This window comes from Cetorhinus maximus, chromosome 24 (assembly GCF_964194155.1).
Source record: "Cetorhinus maximus chromosome 24, sCetMax3.hap1.1, whole genome shotgun sequence".
Lineage (NCBI taxonomy): Eukaryota > Metazoa > Chordata > Chondrichthyes > Lamniformes > Cetorhinidae > Cetorhinus > Cetorhinus maximus.
Window position 1 is genome coordinate 286,417 of NC_135902.1, and position 22,131 is coordinate 308,547.

At 41.8% G+C, this 22,131-nt stretch overlaps 1 protein-coding gene across 2 annotated transcripts in view; it reads right to left on the reverse strand.

The window, feature by feature from the left end:
* Positions 1-10,153: 10,153 nt before the first annotated feature.
* The window catches only part of slc38a12 (solute carrier family 38 member 12), a 294,942-nt gene continuing 282,964 nt past the window's right edge, over positions 10,154-22,131 (reverse strand). For both annotated transcript variants that reach the window (XM_078570625.1, XM_078570626.1), the window contains exon 10: positions 10,154-11,417. In XM_078570625.1, the coding sequence (XP_078426751.1) occupies positions 10,660-11,417 (758 nt within the window). In that variant the 3' untranslated portion in view covers positions 10,154-10,659. The remainder of the gene's footprint in view (positions 11,418-22,131) is intronic.

Genomic DNA, 22,131 nt, shown 5'->3' on the forward strand with positions numbered 1-22,131 from the left:
TACGGCACATCGTACAGTGGGCCTGGAACTACCCCAGCCCCCTCCCCCCAACCCCTGGGGCCTGGACTTGCTCCCCCAGCTGCTTCCCCCATCCCCACCCCCGGAAACCTGGACCCACCCCCATCGTGTGCCTGGACCCACCCCACCCTCCCTTCCGGGGCCTGCATTTGGATTGAACTGATGATGCCAATTCTAATCTGAGCATTTCAATGTCCTGAACATGACTTATTTTCTATGTGCTGTGTTTAAGTCAGTACGTGTTCAAGTACAAAACTTTTGTATAACCGGTTCCTTCTATAGCAAATGGTACCTCTATTCACTTGACGTCAGGTATTTAATGATACTAACACAGCCTCTCTGACCACAGCAAACACATTACAAATACTATTCTCTGTATTAATATCACACTCCATATCCAAAACATTACTGGAAACAGGAGCCCAGTCTAAATGGGCTCTTTTCTGTCCTGTATCATGCTTTGTGTAGATTTTAGTTTTCACACATATTCAGCTCCACTGATTGCGTATATGTCTAACCCAAACCCTGACAGCACACTCCTGCATCACTCATTACCTCTCATTATCACAGCCCTTCACTCAATCACATTGACACAACACCCACACCCTCCACATAACACACAGACAGAGAACAAGACAGGGTGGGGGAGAATAGCAAGAGTTGGGGAGATTAAGTGAGGAGTGAGAGGGGCAGAGGAGGGGGAAAGACAGGGGGGGGGAGAAAGAGGGAGGGGGGAAGAGGGAGGAGGGGCAGGAGAGAGAGAGAGGTCAGATGGGGATGATGGAGAGGGAGGGGGAAGAGAGACAATTGGATAGGATGGTGGGGAGAGGGAAGAGAAGGGAACATGGGAGTGAAGGTATGGGATGGGGAATGAGAAAGGAGGGAGGGATCAGGAGACAGAGGAAAGAGGGAGACAGAGAGGGCCGTCCTTCAGGCTGTCAGTGAACTACTTATTTTCATACATGACAACACAATCTGTGCTGTACAACTGGCCCAACTCACCATGACCCTTTGTCAGAATGTGTCACTTTGTATGATGGGACCATGTCGGTGTATTCTGTACTGAGTGATGACAGCTGTTGTTTACATTCAGTGTTTTAATTGTAGCAATAAAATAAAGAGAGAAATAAAGGAGAACTATCACTGAATTCCAGTTCCAATTGGTGACTTTTGCCTCTCATATTGATCTTCATTTCTATAACTGAGCTTCCTAAAATTAACAAGAGCAACACACAGCAACTAAACACACCAAGTCACTTGTGTTTGGGTGGGATTGTATCTCGTTGGTTAAAAGATGGTAGAAAATTCAGAAGGTGCAAGGAACCAAAATAAGAGTTGGACCAGATAATCTGCATCCACAACAAACAGACTGAAAGATGGAAGGATAAGTATCTGTCTTAGATGGAAAACGTGTGAGATCTCAGACAACACTGGAGGAAGAACAGGTGTTATTTGGGCTGTAAACACAGTGTCAAGTAACCTGCAGTAACTGAGGTGGGGGAGGGAGTTCATGGCGGTGGGGGTATTGTCACCCTGGATCTGGACTTATCTCATCTGGTGGAATGGCAGCTCTTGGATCCTGAACATCAGAAACACCAGCCTGCATCATGCCTGACAAGGTGAGACAGTCAATGTAACAGCTTCAGCTAATTTCTGTCCAGCATGTAGCAGAGCTGCAGTCTGGGGAGTTGGGGTGGGGGAAACCAATACAGACTCAGTGCAGGTCCTACCTGCTCCACTACTCCTGCAATGAAGGGGAAGATTTTCCAATTCTGCAGAATATTCTGGAGAATAGCATTGGTCAGTGAGCACAGACTGGAGTGTGACACCAGGTAATATTGGTGGGAGAGCATTTGGGGAAAAGTGATCATAATATACATACGAACATACAAATTAGGAGCAGCAGTAGGCCACTCGGCCCCTCAAGCCTGCTCCGCCATTCATTAAGATCATGACAAATCTGATTTTAACCTCATATTTCTGCCTACACCCGATAACCCTTCACCCCCTGGCTTATCAAGAATCTATCTACATCTGCCTTAAAGATATTCAAGTACTCTACCTCAACCACCTTTCGGGGAAGAGAATTCCAAAGTTTCAAAATAAGGGGTCGCCCATTTAGGACAGTGTTCCAAATTCTCCCACAAGAGGAAATATTCTTTCCACATTCTCCCTGTCAAGTCCCCTCAGGATCTTATGTTCCAATCAAGCCACCTCTTACTCTTCTAAACTCCAGTGGATACAAGCCTAACCTGTCCAACCTTTCCTCATAAAATAACCCACCCATTCCCACTATTAATCTAGTAAATCTTCTCTGAACTGCTTTCAACACATTTACATTTTTCCTTAAAAAAGGAGACCGATACTGTACACAGTACTCCAGATGTGGTCTCACCAATGCCCTGTATAACTGAAGCCTAATCTCCCTACTCTTGTATTCAATTCTCCCTGCAATAAACAATAACATTCTATTAGCTTTGCTAATTACTTGCTGTACCTGCATACTAACCTTTTGCGATTCATGCACTAGGACATCCAGATCCCTCTGCATTTGAGAGTTCTGCAATCTCTCACCATTTAGATAATATGCTTCCCTTTATTCATCCTGCTAAAATGGGCAACCTCACATTTTCCTACATTGTACCCCATTTACCAGATCTTTGCCCACTTACCTAATTTTATGCTTTCGTAGCCTCATGTCCTCTTACTTCACAACTTACTTTCCTACCTACCTTTGTGTCATCAGCAAATTTAGCAACCATATCATCAGTCCCTTCATCCAAGTCATTTATATAAATTGTAAAGAGTTGAGGCCTCAGCACAGATCCCTGTGGCACACCACTCATCATCTCCTGCCAACCAGAAAATTAGCCATTTATGCTTACCGTTTCCTGTTAGCTGGCTAATCTTCTATCCATGCCAATATGTTACTCCCTACACCCTGAGCTTTTATTTTCCACAATAACCTTTGATGAGGCACCTTATCAAATGCCTTCTGAAAATCTGAGTACAGCATATCCACCAGTTCCCCTTTATCCACAGCACGTTCCTTCTTCAAAGAACTCCAATAAATTGGTTAAACCTGATTTTCCTTTCACAAAGCCATGTTGACTCTGCCTCATTACCTCAAATTTATCTAAGTGCCCTGTTATAACATCTTTAATAATAGATTCTAACATCTTCCCTATGACAGATGTTAAGCTAACTAGCTTATAGTCTCCTGCTTTGTCTCCCTCCCTTTTTGAACAAAGCAGTTACATTCGCTATTTTCCAATCTACTGGAACCTTCCCCAGATCTAGTCAATTTTGGAAAATTAAAACTAATGCATCAACCATCTCACTAGCCACATCTTTTAAGACCCTAGGATGAAAACCACCAGGACTTGTCAACCCATAGTTCCAACAATTTGCTAAGTACCACTTCCCCGCTAGTTGTAATTTTCTTGAGCTCCTCTCTCCCTTCCACTTCCCGAGTTTACAGCTATTTCTGGGATCTTACTTGTATCCTCTATAGTGAAGGCTAATGCAAAATACCTATTCATCTGCCATCTCCTTATTTTCCATTATTAACTCCCCAGACTTCCTTTCTTGCAGACCATTGCTCACTTGGTTAACTCTTCTTTTTTAAATATCTATAGAAGTTCTTACTGTCTGTCTTTATATTTCTAGCTAGCTTTATTGCGTGCTCTAATTTTTCCCTCATTAACTGTTTTGTCATTTTAAAAAATTTGTTCATGGGATGTGGGCGTTGCTGGCTAGGCCAGCATTTATTGCCCATCCTTAATTGCTGTTGTCCAGAGGGCATTCAAGAATCAACCACGTTGCTGTGGATCTGGAGTCACATGCAGGTCAGACCAGGTAAGGGCAGCAAATTTCCTTCCCTAAAGGACATTAGTGAACCAGATGGGTTTTTATGACAATTGACAGTGGTTTCATGGTCATCATTAGACTTTTAATTCTAGATTTTTATTAAATTCAAATTCCACCATGTGCTGTGGTGGGATTCGAACCCTGGTCCCTAGAGCATTACCTTGGGTCTCTGGATTACCAGTCCAGTGACAATACCACTACACCATCACCTCTCCGTTTTTTGCTGTTTTTTTATATTCTATCCAATCTTCTGACCTGCCACCCATCTTTGCACAATTATATGCTTTTCCTTTAAGTTTGATACTATCTTTAACTTTTTTGGTTAACCACGGATGGTGGATCCTCCCCTTAGAATTTCTTTGTTAGAATGTAGCTACCACTGGCTCTCTATTCACCCTATCCCTAAACCTAAATTTCCAGTTCACTTTCGCTAGCTCTGTTTTCATGGCCTCGTAATTGCCATTATTTAAGTTTAAAAGACTAGTATTAGACCGTCTTCTCTCCCTCAAACTGAATGTAAAATTCAATCATATTAAGATCACTGTGCCTTCACTAGGAGGTCATTAATTAACCCTATCGCATTGCACAATACCTGTTCCAGTGTGGCCTACTCCCTGGTTGGATCCAGAATGTGATCAAAGAAATTATCCCAAAAAACATCTTATGAATTTGTCATCTATACTGCCTTTGCCCATCTGGTTGTTCTAGTCTACATGTAGATTAAAATCCCCCATGATAATAGCCGTATCTTTCTGACAAGCTCCCACGATTTCTTCGAAACCCCATCTTACGGTGTGATTACCATTAGTGGGCCTGTACATCAATCCCACAGGCGACTTCTTGCCTTTGTCATTCCTCATCTCTACCCAAACCACTTCTATATCCTGGTTTTCTCTACTTAGGCCATCTCTCGCTATTGCGTTGTCATCTTTAATTAACAGAACCACCCCTCCACCTTTTCCTAACCATCGATCCTTCTCAAAAGTCACATCCCTTCAATGTTCAGGTCCCAATCTATCCCATCCTGTAGCCATGTCTCTGTAATGGCTATAAGATCATACTTATTTATCGCTATTTGCGCTATTAGTTCATCTGTTTTTTTTCAAATGCTACATGCATTCAAATGCAGAGTCTTAATTTTTGACCTTTTATTATTTTTGTAACCTCTAACCTATTGGCCTGTTTATCCATTTCCCAAATTAATACCTTCCTCTCTTACCTTAGCTCTACTCTTCAATTTACCACATCTTCCCACATTTGATCCCTTGTTTGCAATAATTCTGGAAAATGACAAGGTACAATTAAGCATAAAAATACTTAACTGGAGAGGGCTAACTTCAGTGAGTTGAAGAGAGATCTGGTCCTGGTGAACTGGAGTCAAAAATGAGTCAACAATACAGATATTGAACAATGGTGAGGTGGCTTGGATACAGAGCACACACATTCCTGAAGGGAAAGGGTGAGCAAATAAATCTAGAGATTCCTGGATGATGAGGGCATTAAAATGAGGCAAAAAATAAGTTTATGACAATTTAAGGGCTCATAATATATTAGAGAACCAAACTGAATACAGGTGATCTAAAAAAAGAGAATGAGAAAGACAGGGGGTATGAGAATAGAATAATGGCCAAAATAAAAGGGAAAGTCTTTAATAAATAATAAAAGTACAAAGAAAGGTTGGGACCAGTTAGGGACAAAGGAGATATTCTGCTGAAGGCATACAGCATGGTTTAGGTACTAAATTTGTACTTTGGATCAAACTTTAGCGAAGAGGATGCTGCCAATGTGGTGGTGAAGGAGAAAGGCAATAGCGACATTGAATGGGATAAAAATAGATAAAGAGATAGTCTAGATGAGGTAAAGAAACAAAGGGATCTCAGAGTACAAAAACACTAGTCACTAAAAATTGCACCACAGGTTAGCAAGGCCATAGAAAACAAACAAACCAAGCACTGGGCTTTATTTCTAGAGAGATAAAATTGAAAAGTAAAGATGTTATGCCAAAACTGTATCAAACTTTGGGCAGACCATACTGCATGTAGTACTACACGCAGCACTGGTCACCATATTATAAAACAGGTAAAGAGGCACTGGAGGGAATACAGAGAAAATGTACAAGGTTGATGAGGAAAGCATCGACAGGCTGAGTCTCTTTTCTCTTGAAAAAGACGGCTGAGGGGATGACCTAGAGGTATTTAAAATTATAAAAGGTTTTAATGGTGTTAGTACAGAGAGAATATTTCCTCTAGTGGGGAATAGCAATACTAGGGGCCATAAAGAAGAACTTCCTGCTTTATTTCCTTCCTATGTCTAGTGGCTCATGAGGCAGACAAAGCACATGCTCCTATCTGCTCCATGGTTTGTTTTTCCTGGAACAGGTTGCCAGAGGCTATAGCTTGAGGGGTGCCACTCCACATCAAGTATGGCTGACTAGGAAACTCTCCCACCCTTACTGCCTGCCATGGGTGTATTGGAAGGATTTACAGATTGATAATCAACCTGTTTGGCCACATTATGAACACACCATCCATGGCCGTCAAGCCCTGGAGTTGGACTTAAACCAGCAGCTTCTAGCTCAGAGACAGGGAGACTATCCATTGCACCGCAAGGATCTCCCAATATAAGATAGTCACCAAGAAATCCAATAGGGATTTCAGAAGTAATTTCTTTACCCAGAGTGGTGAGAATGTGGAACTCACTACCACAGGGAATGGTTGAAATGAATAGTACAGATGTATTTAAGGGAAGCTGAACAAACATTTATATGAGGAAGGGAATAGAGGGTAACAATGGTTTTAGATGAGAAAAGATGGGAGAAGGCTTGAGTGGAGCATAAACACCAGATGGACTGGTTGAGCTGAATGGCCTGTTTCTGTGCTGTATCTCCTATTTAACCCTATGTAAAGTGCCACATAATGGGCCTGCTAGCAAAATTAAAGCCTATGAGTTAAAGATGACAGTGGAAGCATGGACACAAAATTTGCTAAGGGACAAAAAGGACAGAGAATCACAGAGTGAACAGTTGTTCTTCAGATTGGAGTGAAACAGTGATATTTCCCAGGGATTGGTATTAGGGCCACTGTCCCTTTTTGATATATATTAATGACATGGACTTGGGTATATAGGGAATAATTTCAAAGTTTGCAGATGCCACAAGGCTTAGAAATGTAGTAAACAGTGAAAAGGATAGTTACAGATTTCTGGAAGACAAAGATAGGACAGTGAGATGGACAGAAACACGGCAGATGAAATTTAATGCAGAGAGATGTAAAGTGATGCATTTTAGCAGGAAGATTGAGCAAAGTCACTATGAACTAAATGACAATTATAAGGTGGGGGGCGGGGGGGAGGGGGAGAGGTGATGTAGAAATGAAAGGCCTCGAAGTGTCAATATGCAAGTTTTTGAACACAAGAATTAGGAGTAGATGTAGGCCATTCAGCCCCTTGAACTTGCTCCATCATTCGATAAGATCATGGCTCATCCGATTGTGGCCTCAACTCCACTCTCCTGTCTGCCCACCTATAACCCTCAACTCCTTTGTCGAACAAAAATCTATCTAACTCAGCCTTGAATACACTCAATGACCCAGCCTCCACTGCTCTCTGGGGAAAAGAATTCCACAGACTAATAACCCTCAGAGAAAACAATTCTCCTCATCTCCATCTTAAGTGAAGACCCTTAATTTTTAAACTATGTCCCCTAGTTCTAGACACCCCCACAAAGGGGGACATCCCCTCAGAATCTTACATGTTCAATAAGATCATCGCTCATTCTTCTAAATTCCAATGGATGTAGGATCAATCTTACCTCATAAGATAGCCCTTTCATCCCAGGAATCAGTCTAATGATCTTCTCTGAACTGCTTTAATGTATTTATAACCTTCTTTAAGTAAGGAGACCAAAATTGTACACAGTACTCCAGGTGTGGCCTCACTAAGTCCCTGTACGGCTGTAGCAACATTTGCCTACTTTCATACTCTATTCCCCTTGCAATAAACGCTAATATTTCATTTGACTTCCGAATCACTTGCTGTATCTGCATACTAACTTTGTGATTTATGTATCAGTTCACCTAGATTCCTCTGTACTGTAGAGTTCTGTAATCTCTCTCCATTTAAATAATACTTTCTTATTTTTCCTGCCAAAGTGGATCAGTTCACATTTTCCCACATTATACTCCATCTGCCAAATTGTTGCCAGTCACTTAACCTATCTAAATTCCTTTGTAAGACTATGTCCTCTCGACAACTTACTTTCCTATCTTTTTGTCATCACAAAATTTAACTACAACACATTTAGTCCCTCACCCAAATGATGTATCATAAGAGTGATTTGATTAAAATATTGTTTTAAAATCTTTCAGATTGCTTTCTTTGGCCACCGGGAAGCTTTAACACAGAAGAATGAGGGGTGATCCTATTAAAACACAAGATCCTGAGGGGACTTGACAGGGTGGATGCTGAAAGATAGGAAAGTAAGTTGTAAGCATTGAAACTTGCATCGAGTCCTTAGGAGTAAAGCTTTGTTCCTCTTAACTTTACTCGTTATTTACCCTCGCTGTAAATTCATCCCATTTGCCAACTAAAGTTGGTGTTTCCTCTTCTCTTGCACTCCCAGAGGATCCGCTTGCACCTTATTTATCACACTGTTTTTACAAACATGTTGGAGGAAGATGGTGTGGGCAGCTGTGTCAAAGGTTGCAAACAGGTCAAGAAATGATTTTTACCTTTGGCACAGTCGCACAGAATGATGTTTTGGGGCTGTGGCAGGGGATGACCAGTGCTGCCCAACATTTAATACACCAACCTCCTGACCATTCCCAGCACTGTCCAACCCTCAATACACAGACCCACCAACTTTTCCCAAAGCTGCTCAGACATTAATGTACAGACACCTCCCCTGACAATTCAGCGCTACTGACCTTCAATATGCAGACACCCCCAAATATTTAGTGCTGCATAATCCTCAACAGAGACTCCACTCCACCCCTTCATCTCATCCTTCAATATACATAATCCAACCCCTCAACCATTCTCAGTGGTGTCCTGCTTTCAATGCAATTTGGTTTCTTATCCAAATAGTTAATAACATGCTTTATAGGAGGTGGGGAGCTGGTCAGTGATCAGGAATAGGAACCAAAGCTGACATCCCTTCTCCTAGTGCAGCTATAATCCCAAAATGCAACCTTGCCAGAGATTAACTGATGCAGTGTATATGATGACTGAAGCTGAGCTTCCCCAGCCTGTATGGCTGGATAACCTGCAGGTGTATGTGTGTGTGTTACCATGATAAGGCCCCTCAATGCTCAGTGACTTTCCTAGGCAATCATCCAGGCCCTTATTTGGGTGTCCATTAACCTGTGTATTACTGATTCCCACTGACACGGGACACTCAGGGTGGGTGAAGGCAAAAAAGAAATAACCGGTTTTCTAGATCAGGACTGTCAGTGCCAGTCATGTCCAAAATGATTGGCGGAAAGGGCAGGGGAGAGATTAGAGCTCACTCAGTACACTTGGATTCAAACACTTTACTATACAATTAAAACAGAATGCAGAAATATACAGCGTTTCTATCAGCACCCAAAACTATAACCTGTTTCCTCTTCATACACCCACTTGCAGCATTTACAGCTCCTCTTGTACACTTCCCACACAAAATATCACAGATTCTGGGTCAGTTAGTGTGTGAGGACAGACAATATTGCACAAGATCGAGAGCAGAGGCTGGTGACTGGACTCAGATTCCATCACTGCCTACACTACTCATTGTACAGCCTAATCTGGGCAGTGTAGCAACCAAGAAGGTCACCACCCCACCCCTTTCACGTACATCTCTAAAGGGAGAAGCGTTTTTAAAAACAGGCACGGCTGCATGGGCTGAGTAAACATGAAGCACAAGGCACCTCATGGAGTACAAGGCACTGCAGAGGAGGTAAGTCGAGGGGGAATGGGGCCAGAGGCTCTATGGGCCCAGTTCCCTGGATCAGTGGGGACAGCAGGCTGTGACATGCTAATGTTAAAATCGGACCTATAATAGTTCACCCAAGCGAAGCAGTAGCCAGTACAGCCTGTCTGGTCAACAACTGAGGAATACAGGAGTTTGTGCATTCTTTGAAATACAAACTTTTTCGATTACATCCCAATCATATTCAGGCAAGTTCATAGGTGACAGGGGGCATCTCGCAGCGTCGCTCAGGTTGAAATCAATTCAGTTACAAGCTGCTTCATCCTGCAGAATTCCACAAAGTGCTTTCACAGACTCAGCCATTTCCAGCAGCTTTTATAATCCAAAAATTTACAGCCTTAATATTTGCAGTTACATTATTTGATTGTCAACAATAAATTTCAAACTATTGGAAAAACAGTTTCTAGTATACAAGAATATTCCACGAGGACAGCAATGACAGGCCGCCTTTACCTGACCCACATCCAAGGCCGTGTCAGGAGAACAGGTCGGCTCAAGACTCACTTCAGTGTCTGGGTGTTACATGATGCCAAGAGGCAGCTGACTTCATTTATAAACCACAAGTTAAAAATCGGATTTTTTTTTGCCATACTGACAAAAGTGCATCATCATCTTTAATAGGGCTAAAAAGGATTCATGAGTAGATTTTGGAAACTGCAACTGTAAAACATGATATAAGGAACACTTAAACCAGTTCACTGTGAATTTATATTTTGCCGTAGCGAAGTCAATTGGTGATGTTATGGGAAGAAATCAGGGGTTTGAGTCCTACGAACAGAGGAAGGCCTCTCGGACAATCCACGGGCTCAGGGTTTGGTTTCTGCCAGCACGATGTTGGTCGTTACAAAGATGAAACAGGACACGGACCACACCAACACAAATAGGATCCAAAAGATATGCTTGAAGGGAGATCTGTACTTATTCTGAATGTTGTTACCAAACACAAGCCCAATGTCTTTCCTGCTGAAGTAGACCAAGCACGCAGGGATGATGTACTGAATACCAGTGCCTGCATAAGAACCAGTGATGCCCACCAGAATTTCCAGGTCATGGGTGCAGAATGCCACCAATATGGGAGGAATGATGGTGATTAGAGGAAAGATGATTCGATCAATCAGCCAAGGATACATTCCTCCTTCTCTGTGGAAGACAGTTTTCCAGTTATTGCGTAACGTAACTGCAATTATTGGGAAGTTTGTGCTGATTGTAAAAACTGGGAAGAGTCCCAAGAAGTAGCGAATGAAAGGCACACTAATGACGCTGCAATTGCTTGTGAAGTTGAGGGTGTACATGTCCTTCAGGTTACTGAAGCAGAAGATGGCAGTGAAGGATAGCAGGCTGTAGAAGGCTAGGATGAGTACATAGTCGACCAGGACCAGCTTGTTCATGTGCTTCTTCTTACTGATGGGAGTAATGAGCGAGGGCAAGGAATGTTGACACATGAAGGAGTAGACGCACACACCAAATAAGGTGGGGATGCCAGAGAAGTTGGCGATAGGGGGATGACCCTCTCCTGCACCCTTACTAATCCTCATCAAGGCCAAAATGATCATGATTATAAAAGCTGAAAGGCAAGGGGAGAGAGCAGTCAGAAAATAAAACAGCAGTTTTACACATTGTAGAACAAAAAAGCCACAGATAAGCCACATAATAAAAACAGAAAATTCTGAAAATAGTGAGGTCGTCAGGTGGCAGCTGTGGACAGAAAAACAAAATCATTTCAGAGAGGTGATCTATATCAGGACTGGAAATGGTTAATGTCACAATTCATTTTAAGTAAATAGAAAGCCAGGGAAAGGAGAGAGGGGTGGGGGTGGGGAACAAAGGGGAGTGTGAGTTAGGGTTAAAGGCAAGAGATAAAATTACACATTGTTAGAGAATATACAGCGTGGAAATAAACAATTCAACACAACCAGATCATGCTGGTATTTATGTTTCAACCCAGCCACCTCCTGTCTTTCCTCATCCAAATATCATCCTAACCCTTTATTCCCCTACCCCTTAAATGCTTATTCTAGCCTCCCCTTAAATGCATCTCTATTCATTTCAATTACTCCCCATGGTAGTGAGTTCCACATTCTCATCACTCTCCAGGTAAAGAAGTTTCTTCTGAATTCCTTATTGATATATTGGTGATCATGTTATATTGATGGCCTTTAATTAAGTTTTCCCACACAAGAGGAAACATACAAAAGCTTTCATAATTTTCAAGGCCTCTATTTTCAAGGGAAGGGATCCAGCCCGTTTACTAATGCATATATCCTTAGTTCTAGCAACATCCTAGTAAATCTTTAGTACACCTTCTCCAGTGTCTCTAAATATCTTTTAAATATGGAGTACTGTGTACAGGTCTAGTCTCAAAGTAGAAAAAAACAAAATACTGTGGATGCTGGAAATCGGAATAAAAACAAAAAAGCTGGAAAAACTCAGGTCTGACAGCATCTGTGGAGAGAGAGAGTTAACATTTCAAGTCTGTAAGACCCTTCTCCAGAGCTCTGAAACAAACTAGAAGCATTAACTCTGTTTCTCCCTCCACAGATGCTGTCAGACTTGCTGAGTTTTTCCAGCTTTCTACTTTTAGTCTCAAAGTAGATTCGGCAGTAGTTTAACATAATTTCTCTACTTATCAATTCTATCTGTCTCGAAATAAACCGCAGTTGTAATGAGCTGTAATAATATGTGATCTCAATTTTCCACCAAAAACTTACTACCTCATACTTGTACTGGAATTCATTTGCCAATTATATGCCCATTCTGCAAGTTTTCATTGACTTTGAAATGAGTTTTAACATTAAGTGTGAACAGGTTGCCCCAGTATTGAACCTTATGGGACCCCATTTCCTGCCTTCTGCTACTTTGAAAGGCTACCCTTCACCCCTGCTCTCTGCCTTCACTCTTACAACCAGCTAGCTGTACATTATACTACTTGCCCTCCGACTCCACATGTTCTGATCTTACTCATTAACCTATTACATGGTACCTTATAAAAAGTGTTTTGGAAATCTATATAGTACATCTACTGCATTACCATTGTCTACTCTCCTTTACAATCTATATTAATAACTTGGATTCAGGGATAGAAGGTACTATAGCTAAATTTGCAGATGACACCAAAATAGGTGGGAAAGTAAGTTGCAATGAAGAAATAAGAAATTTACAAATGGATATGGACAGGTTAGGTGAATGGGCCAAAAATTGGCAGATGGAGTTTAATGTGGATAAGTGTGAGGTTATCCATTTTGGTCAGAAGAATAAAAAGGTGACTTATTATTTAAATGGAGAGAAACTTCAGAATGCTTCAGTGCAGAGGGATCTGGGTGTCCTTGTGCATGAATCGCTGAAAGCTAGTATGCAGGTACAGCAGGTAATAAGGAAGACAAATGGAATTTTGGCATTTATTGCTAAAGAAATAGAGTATAAAAATAGGGAAGTGTTGCTGCAACTATACAAGGCATTGGTGAGACCGCACCTGGAAAACTGTGCACAGTTTTGGTCTCCTTACTTGAGGAAGGATGTAGTTGCACTGGATGCGGTTCAGAGGAGGTTCACTAGATTGATTCCAGAGATGTGGGGCTTGTCTTATGAGGAGAGATTGAGCAGTTTAGGCCTATACTCGCTAGAGTTTAGAAGGATGAGAGGAGATCTAATTGAGGTATATAAGATGCCAAAGGGGACAGGCAAAGTAGACGTGGAGTAGATGTTTCCCCTTCTGGGGCATTCTAGAACTAGAGGCCATAGTATTAGGCTAAGGGGTGGTAGATTTAATTCAGAGATGAGGAGGAATTACTTTTCTCAAAGGGTCGTGAATCTGTGGAATTCACTATCTCAGAGTGCAATGGATGCTGGGACGCTGAATAAATTTAAGGAGGAGATAAACAGATGTTGAATTAGTAACGGGTTGAAAGGTTATGGGGAGAGGGCAGGAAATTGGAGTTGAGACTGAAATGAGATCAGCCATGATCGTAATGAATGGTGGGGCAGGCTCGAGGGGCTGAATTGCCCACTCCTGCTCCTAGTTCTTATGTTTGCAAGGGATTCTAATATTTTCCTACCAACGATAAGCTGACTGGTCGATACATTCCTGTTCATGCTCCATCTTCTTTCTTAAATAAAGATATAATGTTAACTATCCACCAATCCTTTGCTACTATACCTTTCCCTAATAAAATATTAAATGACATAAGGTAATGTTGCAAGGCAAGAATGTAGTGGTAACATGCTAAGAAAAGATGGATCTAGAACAGCTGTAAACAGCAAGTGTAATCATTACCAGCAGATGCTATCCAAAAAAATACAAACAGTGGTTATGATCCAAAATCGCTGAGCTCAATGTTTAGTCTGGCAAGCTGTAAAGTGCCTAATCAAGAGATGAGATGCTGTTCCTCAACTTTCCATTGAGTCCATTAGAACAGCATAAGAGGCCGAAAATATATTGGAGTGGGGTGGAGAATTAAAATGGTGAATAACTGGAAACTTGGTCAGATTCGTGGGCCGAATGGTGGTGTTCAGTGATTGAACGAGGAGTGATAAATAATTAGAGACAAGATATGAAGAAATAAGTTCCATGAGGGAAGAGCAGATTAGAATAATGGGTCTACCAGGGCAGTCCAGGGTGTCAATCTTGGGAAGGAGGTAAAAGCGGGCTTTGTCGAGTTTGGGGGTAGAGGGTCTATGAGGTTGAAGGCTGTCGAGAGATATTCTCTGGAAAAGATGTCAGTGACAGTTTGGGAAATGATGGCTCAATTTTCGTTGGTGATGTTATGTCACGTTATGGTCCGGTGGGAGATAGATGTCAGAGGTTTGGTGCTCAACCTCCTGTTCACCAAACAACAGTGTTATCTTGGTCAGGAGGTTTAATGACAATATTAGGTAACCTACATCCTCATTTGTGCACTATTAAGGTGGTAATCAGCATTCAGCCTAGGTCAAAGCTGACACTGATCAAATCCAAACTCAGTCACGTCAAAGTCATGGAGGTATGAATTATTTTTTCTCTACAGTAACTACGATCAGTCAACAACTCTTATAGTACCAGTAGGCTGGTCAAAGGCAAATTAGACGAACCTGGCTTTCATCTAATAATTTTTATGCTCCTATACTATTTTCACTCTCCCCGCTAAACGTATTGAGAGGGAGTGCTGCATTGTTGGAGGCACCATTTTTCATATAAGCTATTAAATCAAGTTCGTCTGCTTGGGTAGATATAGAAGATCACATAACACTATTCAAAAAGCAGAGGAGTTATCCACAGCGTCCTGACCAATTTATCTATCCCTCAGACACAATCAAAAAACATGTTAACTGGCCATTTAGCTCATTACTTTGTGGGATCTTACTGCGTGCAGTTTGGCTACTGCATTTCCTATATTACAACAGTGACTACACTTCAAATGTACTTCATTGGCTGTCAAATGCTTTCCTTTACTTAACCAGAGAGTCATGCTTTTAGCTATCTAGACCTGAAGCTCTGAAACCTCCCTCTAAAACACTCTGCCTCTCCTTCCTTGGTCTTTGATCGAGGTTTTGTTCATCTGTCCTAATGTCACCTATGGCTCTGTCATTTTTGCCTCATTACACTCCTATGAAGCATCAATGGCTGTTCACTATCCTATAGACATTATACAAGTACAGATTGTTACTATTGCTTTGCATGGGAACAGTAGCCCTTGGATATATAATTGATGCTGCACAGAGATTTTTTGTAGTATCCTTCCCATTTGACACGGAGGGGAGAATTCTACTCAACAGTCTGGGGTGCAATGAATCCCAAGTTCTGGGAAACATTCTGCATTGGAGACTCCTTCTGAGATTCCCTTTTCACTTAGAAGTTTTGAATAATCATTCCTCCAAGTTGGTCACCCAACACCGTTCTAAATGCTTCATATTTCCCTCGGATCATAGAATTTAAATGCTCCATTTCTACAGGACAAGTCCTCCTAGATATGAAGCTCATAACTTGTACTGACATTGCCTCTTGTAGAAGTGTGTCATGGCATTGTGTAAGTGCAGATAGAAAAATGATTTATAGTTCTGATCATCAAAGGACTTCAAAGGCATTAGTCATTCATTATCTAAAACAATAAGTTATTTCAAAGAGTGGCAAAGAGTCAGCACACTCTCCCACTTCTAGGACAAATGCCACACACACTTAACAGTTCCTCTGTCAAAAGAAAATCCCATTTGCATTAGAGTCCCTGGGTGATTGGGATCTAACACAAGTAATGAGATGTGCAAGTGCACAAAATAGGATGTCTTCACAATGGCTTTAAAAATTAATAGGCGGCCAGAAACAATCAGTTTTTTATTCTAAGAGAGTTACAAGTGAAACAGAAGACTGATTACACTGACTTGAGGTTATTTAACAAAAGTTTTGATTTCTATATGTTATTATATTCAATTATTAAACCCCCAGTTTTGGAATTTTTCTAATTTTATTTAATCTCCTGAAGCTGCAGAATGGTAGATCTTTAATACATCACAAAGTTGGCCTGTCTTCATATTCAAAAATTAACTGGATGTTAACACTTTTAAGCATGGTCCCATGTTCAACTCTGATGCAGCTACACAGAGACAAAGGTACTCTGATCCACGTGGGCCCTTTCTAGCTGGAAGATATGCCTGGCTGATTTCCCACTATCTAGCCCAAGGGCGCCACTACCAATGTCAGTGCCTGACTTGGGTGAATAAATTCCACATAGATATGGAACAAAACCTGGCATCTTTTTGGTTTAATGTCATGAGGTGGTAACTTCACCCACTGAGCCTATCAATGAAATTGCATGTTGGTACTGACCAAAACATCAAGTGCAGAGCAGACAACAGTTTCTCTTGGTGTCAGATGGTAGGTTCAGGTGCAGGGGGTAATGGATGCATATGTCAAATACTGGGAAAGACCAAGACATGCAACCTGTGCCAGGTGTTCAAGTTCTGCTCAGGTGAGTGAGCTCCACTTACCAGCATCCAAGTAATAGCACTCATTTTGTTTGGCAAAGCCTTAGTTTAGAATGGTTATGGAAAAGGACAAGGAACAATGAAAGGTGAAGATACTCAATTGAAGGAGACAAATTTTAGTGAGCTGAAAAGAGATCTGGCCCAGTTAGACCGGTATCAAAGAATGGCAGGTAAAATAGTAAATGAGCAATGTGAAGTCTTCAAGCAGGAAATTCCCACAAAGGAAGGAGGAGCACTCTGAAGGACTAAAGAAGCTGATATTATAATGAAACAGTAAAAGGTGCTTGTAATAAATATCAGGTTCACAGTACAGTAGAGAATCAAGGAGCATAAAGTAGGAGCAAAGAGTGTATGAAAGTAGATTGGCAGCTAACATAAAAGGGAACACTGAAGCCCAATCTCCAACACCAAACCATTACAAGAATCAGCACACCCGAGACATCCAAACACTCTTCCTGTGAAAGAAGGTGCTCCTGCTGTGGAGAAAAATGAGAACCTATTGACTTGACATCTTAGGCATCAGTGAGATGCAGTGGACAGGCCAAGGGCTATTCAACAGTGAAGGCACGACAATCCTGTACTCAGGGCAAGAGCACCACACCCATGGAGCTGGTCTCATACTCAACAAATGTTCAGCACAAGTATTAGTGGGGTGGAAGCCAGTAAACCATTGCATCGCTGTCATGAAGCTATTAATGTGTATAATATTTTGGAAAATTGTTTTTTTTTTAAAACAGAGGTTTAGTTTGCGGGTCTGTCTTAATTGGATTAAAGCCAGCTAGTCCGGGTGCTTTGATATGTACTAGTTTGAGATGTAAACAGAGAGGTAGAGTGTATTTGCATTTTTTGAATAGGGCTTTCAAGAAGTGGGGTGAAAACTTGACGCCTTTCTAGCAGATACCAAGCAATATGTTTATATTACTAATACAATTGGTATGAAAGGGGTTTCATTGTTAAAAGGTGAAGTTCAAAGAGGTTGTCGATACAATGAGAAATTGAATTCAATGGGGCTGGTAGGTATAACTTCAGTAGTTTTGGCAATGTGAGATCAAAAGGCAGCTGCAAGCCTCCAACTGGCTCCACAGTGAAAGGAACATCATTTTGAGTTTGTAAAGTGAAAATGCTTTGCTTGATGTTTGGTTAAGTCTATGGGCTCCTGTTGCCTTAATGGAGGTTAGTTTGGGAATTTTTAAAAGATATGATAGTACTAATTTGTAGCCATGAGTACATATAATTTAACCTGTGTAAATTAATAAAATGTTTCATTTAGTTTAATGTAAAACCTCGAGAACTGGTGGTCTGATTCCTGAATTTAGAGTCGCATCTCAAACATAACACTTAAAATTATTGATTATGACAGTTGTTTAAAGTTTCCCTCTGGGATTCTTAAATAACTCCAACTTTACCAACTACATCGATCATAACAATCACCACCACCAGATTCCGCGCAATGCACGCCAAAATCACTGTTGTGCAAGTTTATGAATTTACACAGAGGAGATGATGTATTCCACAACCAATAGCAGGACACGCTGGACGAGGTACCCAGCTATGATATCAAGCTACTGATCGGTTACCTCAACATTAAGCTCGACGGCCACCAGCAAAGGCTGAACACTATGATCAGGCCTCATGAACCTGCAAGCATGTTCAACGGAAGCAGCTGGCTTTCTGCAACAGCATTAGACTCAGCATTGAGAATACCTTCTTCAAACAAGGGCATCCACAAAAAGACAGAGGTCTCCAGATGGTAACACCTTACATGCGCATCAACAGCAAATGGAGGACATCCTACAAGGTATCAGGATGCTTTAAGGTGCTGATGTAGGATCTGATCATCACCTTTTATTAGGCAAGATCCATCTGAAGCTGAAGGAGGCAACAACTATGAAGTCACAAAGGCCCTTTGCAATGGAGAAAATAAAGTTCAAGGACATGTCAGACAGAGCCGGGACTGATGGCCTAGGGAGAATATTTGCTAGAGTGGTTGGGGAGGGTTTAAACTAAAATGGCAGGGGGATGGGAACCTGTGCAAGGAGTCAGAGGAAGGGGAATCAAGGACAAGAGCAAAAGACAGAAAGGGGAATAAGAAAAGTAATAGGAAGAGAAATCAAGGGCAAGAATCAAACAGGGCCTCAGTGAAAAATAGTGGGAACGGGACAAGTAATGTTAAAAAGACAAGCCTTAAGGCTTTGTGCCTTAACGCGAGGAGCATTCGCAATAAAGTGGATGAATTAACCGCGCAAATAGATGTAAACAGGTATGATATAGTCAGGATTACAGAGACATAGCTGCAGGGTGACCAGAGATGGGAACTGAACATCCAGGGGTATTCAGTATTTAGGAAGGACAGACAAAAAGGAAAAGGCAATGGAGTTGCATTGCTGGTTAAAGAGGAAATTAACCCAATAGTGAAGAAAGATATTAGCTCCAACAATGTGGAATCTGTATGGGTAGAGCTGAGAAACACTAAGCGGCAAAAAACGTTAGTGGGGGTTGTATATAGACCCCCAAACTGTAGTGGTGATGTTGGGAATGGTATTAAACAGGAAATTAGAGACACATGCAATAAAGGGACATCTTTGGCTTTGGGTGACTTTAATCTGCATATAGATTGGGCAAATCAAATTAGTAACAATACCGTAGAGGAGGAATTCCTGGAGTGTATACGGGATGCTTTTCTGGACCAATGTGTTGAGGAACCAGCCAGAGAACAGGCCATCCTCGACTGGGTATTGTTTAATGAGAAAGGAATAATTGGCAATCTAGATGTGTGAGGCCCCTTGGGGATGAGCGACCATAATATAATAGAATTCTTCATCAAGACGGAGAGTGACATAGTTGATTCTGAGACTAGGGTCCTGAATTTAATAAAGGAAACTATGATGGTATGAGGCACGAGTTGGCTATGATGGATTGGGAAACGTTACTCAAAGGGGTGACGGTGAATAGGCAACAGCAAACATTCAAAGAGCGCATGGGTGAACTGCAACAATTGTTTATTCCTGTCTGGCGCAAAAGTAAAACAGGAAAGGTGGCCAAACCATGGCTTACAAGGGAAATTACAGATGGTATTAGATCCAAGGAAGAGGCATACAAATTGGCCAGAAAAAACAACAGACCTGAGGATTGGGAGCAGTTTAGAATTCAGCAAAGGAGGACCAAGGGATTGATTAAGAAGGGGAAAGTAGAGTATGAGAGTAAGCTTGCAGGGAACATAAAAACTGACTGTAAAAGTTTCTATAGGTATGTGAAGAGAAAAAGATTGGTGAAGACAAATGTAGGCCCCTTACAGTCACAAACAGGGGAATTTATAATGGGGAACAAAGAAATGGCTGACCAACTAAATACATACTTTGATTCTGTCTTCACAAAGGAGGACACAGATAACATACCAGAAATGTTGGGTAACACAGGTTTTAGAGAGAGGGAGGAACTGAAAGGAATCAGTATTAGTAGGGAAATGGTGTTGGGGAAAATTGATGGGATTGAAGGCTGTTAAATCCCCAGGGCCTGATAATCTACATCCCAGAGCACTTAAGGAAGTGGCCCTAGAAATAGTGGATGCAATGGTGGTCATCTTCCGAGATACTATAGACTCTGGAACAGTTCCTATAGATTGGAGGGTAGCTAATGTAACCCCACTATTTAAAAAGGGAGGTAGAGAGAAAACAAGGAATTATAACCAGTCAGCCTGATGTCGGTAGTGGGGAAAATTCTAAAGTCCATTATAAAAGATTTAATAGCTGAGCACTTGGAAAACAGTGGCAGAATCGGATAGAGTCAGCATGGATTTACGAAAGGGAAATCATGCTTGACAAATCTACTGGGATTTTGAGGATGTAACTAGTAGAGTTGATGAAGGGGAGCCAGTGGATGTGGTTTATTTCGACTTTCAGAAGGCTTTCGATGAAGTCCCACATAAGAGATTGCCGTATAAAATTAAAGCGCATGGGATTGGGGGTAGCGTATTGAAATGGATAGAAAACTGGTTGGCAGACAAGAAACAAAGAGTAGGAATAAACGGGCATTTTTCCGAATGGCAAGCAATGACTAGTGGGGTACCGCAGGGATCGGTGCTGGGACCCCAGTTATTCCCAATATATATATTGATGATTTAGATGAGGGAACTAAATGTAATATCTCCAAATTTGCAGATGACACAAAGCTGGGTGGGAGGGTGAGCTGTGAGGAGGATGTAGAGATGCTTCAGTGTGATTTGGACAAGCTGAGTGAGTGGGCAAATGCATGGCAGATGCAGTATAATGTGGTTAAATGTGAGCTTATCCACTTTGGTAGCAAAAACAGGAAGGCAGATTATTATCTGAATGGCTATAAATTGAGAGGGGGAATGTGGAACAAGACCTGAGTGTCCTCGTACACCAGTCGCTGAAGGTAAGCATACAGGTGCAGCAGGCGGTAAAGGAGGCAAATGGTATGTTGACCTTCATAGCCAGAGGATTTGAGTACAGGAACAGGGATGTCTTGCTGCAATTGTACAGGGCCTTGGTGAGGCCACACCTGGAATATTGTGTGCAGTTTTGGTCTCCTTATCTGAGGAAGGATGTACTTGACATGGAGGAAGTGCAGTGAAGGTTTACCAGACTGATTCCTGGGATGGTGGGACTGACATATGAGGAGAGATTGAGTCGATCAGGATTATATTCGCTGGAGTTCAGAAGAATGAGGGGGGATCCCATAGAAACCTATAAAATTCTAACAGGGCTAGACAGGGTAGATGCAGGAGGGATGTTTCCGATGGTGGGGGAGTCCAGAACCAGGGGTCACAGTCTGAGGATATGGGGTAGACCATTTAGGGCTGACATGAGGAGAAATTTCTTCACCCAGAGAGTGGTGAGCCTGTGGAATTCGCTACCACAGAAAGTAGTTGAGGCCAGAACATTGTATGTTTTCAAGAAGGAGTTAGATATAGTTCTTGGGGTGAAAGGGATCAAAGGGTATGGGGAGACAGCGGGAGCAGGCTACTGAGTTGGATGATCCGCCATGATCATAATGAATGGCAGAGCAGGTTCGAAGGGCCGATTGGCCTACTCCTGCTCCTAGTTTCTATGTCGTTTCCAGCTGCCCCTCGCCAACGGTACTAATGAAGTCGAGCAACACTGAGCATCAGTGAGAAATCTTCCAAAGGGGGATTAAAGGTGTTTACATGATTATGAAGAATGGTCTGGCCCACAGATTTCTCCCTGCTTCCTATCAGAGACCAATTACTCTGGGAAATTATGCCTCTATGGAGTTAATTCAGATCCCTCGTGCTACCTGCTCCTTGATTTGAGTTACAGCTATTGGTTCCTCCTGGGATACCTTTC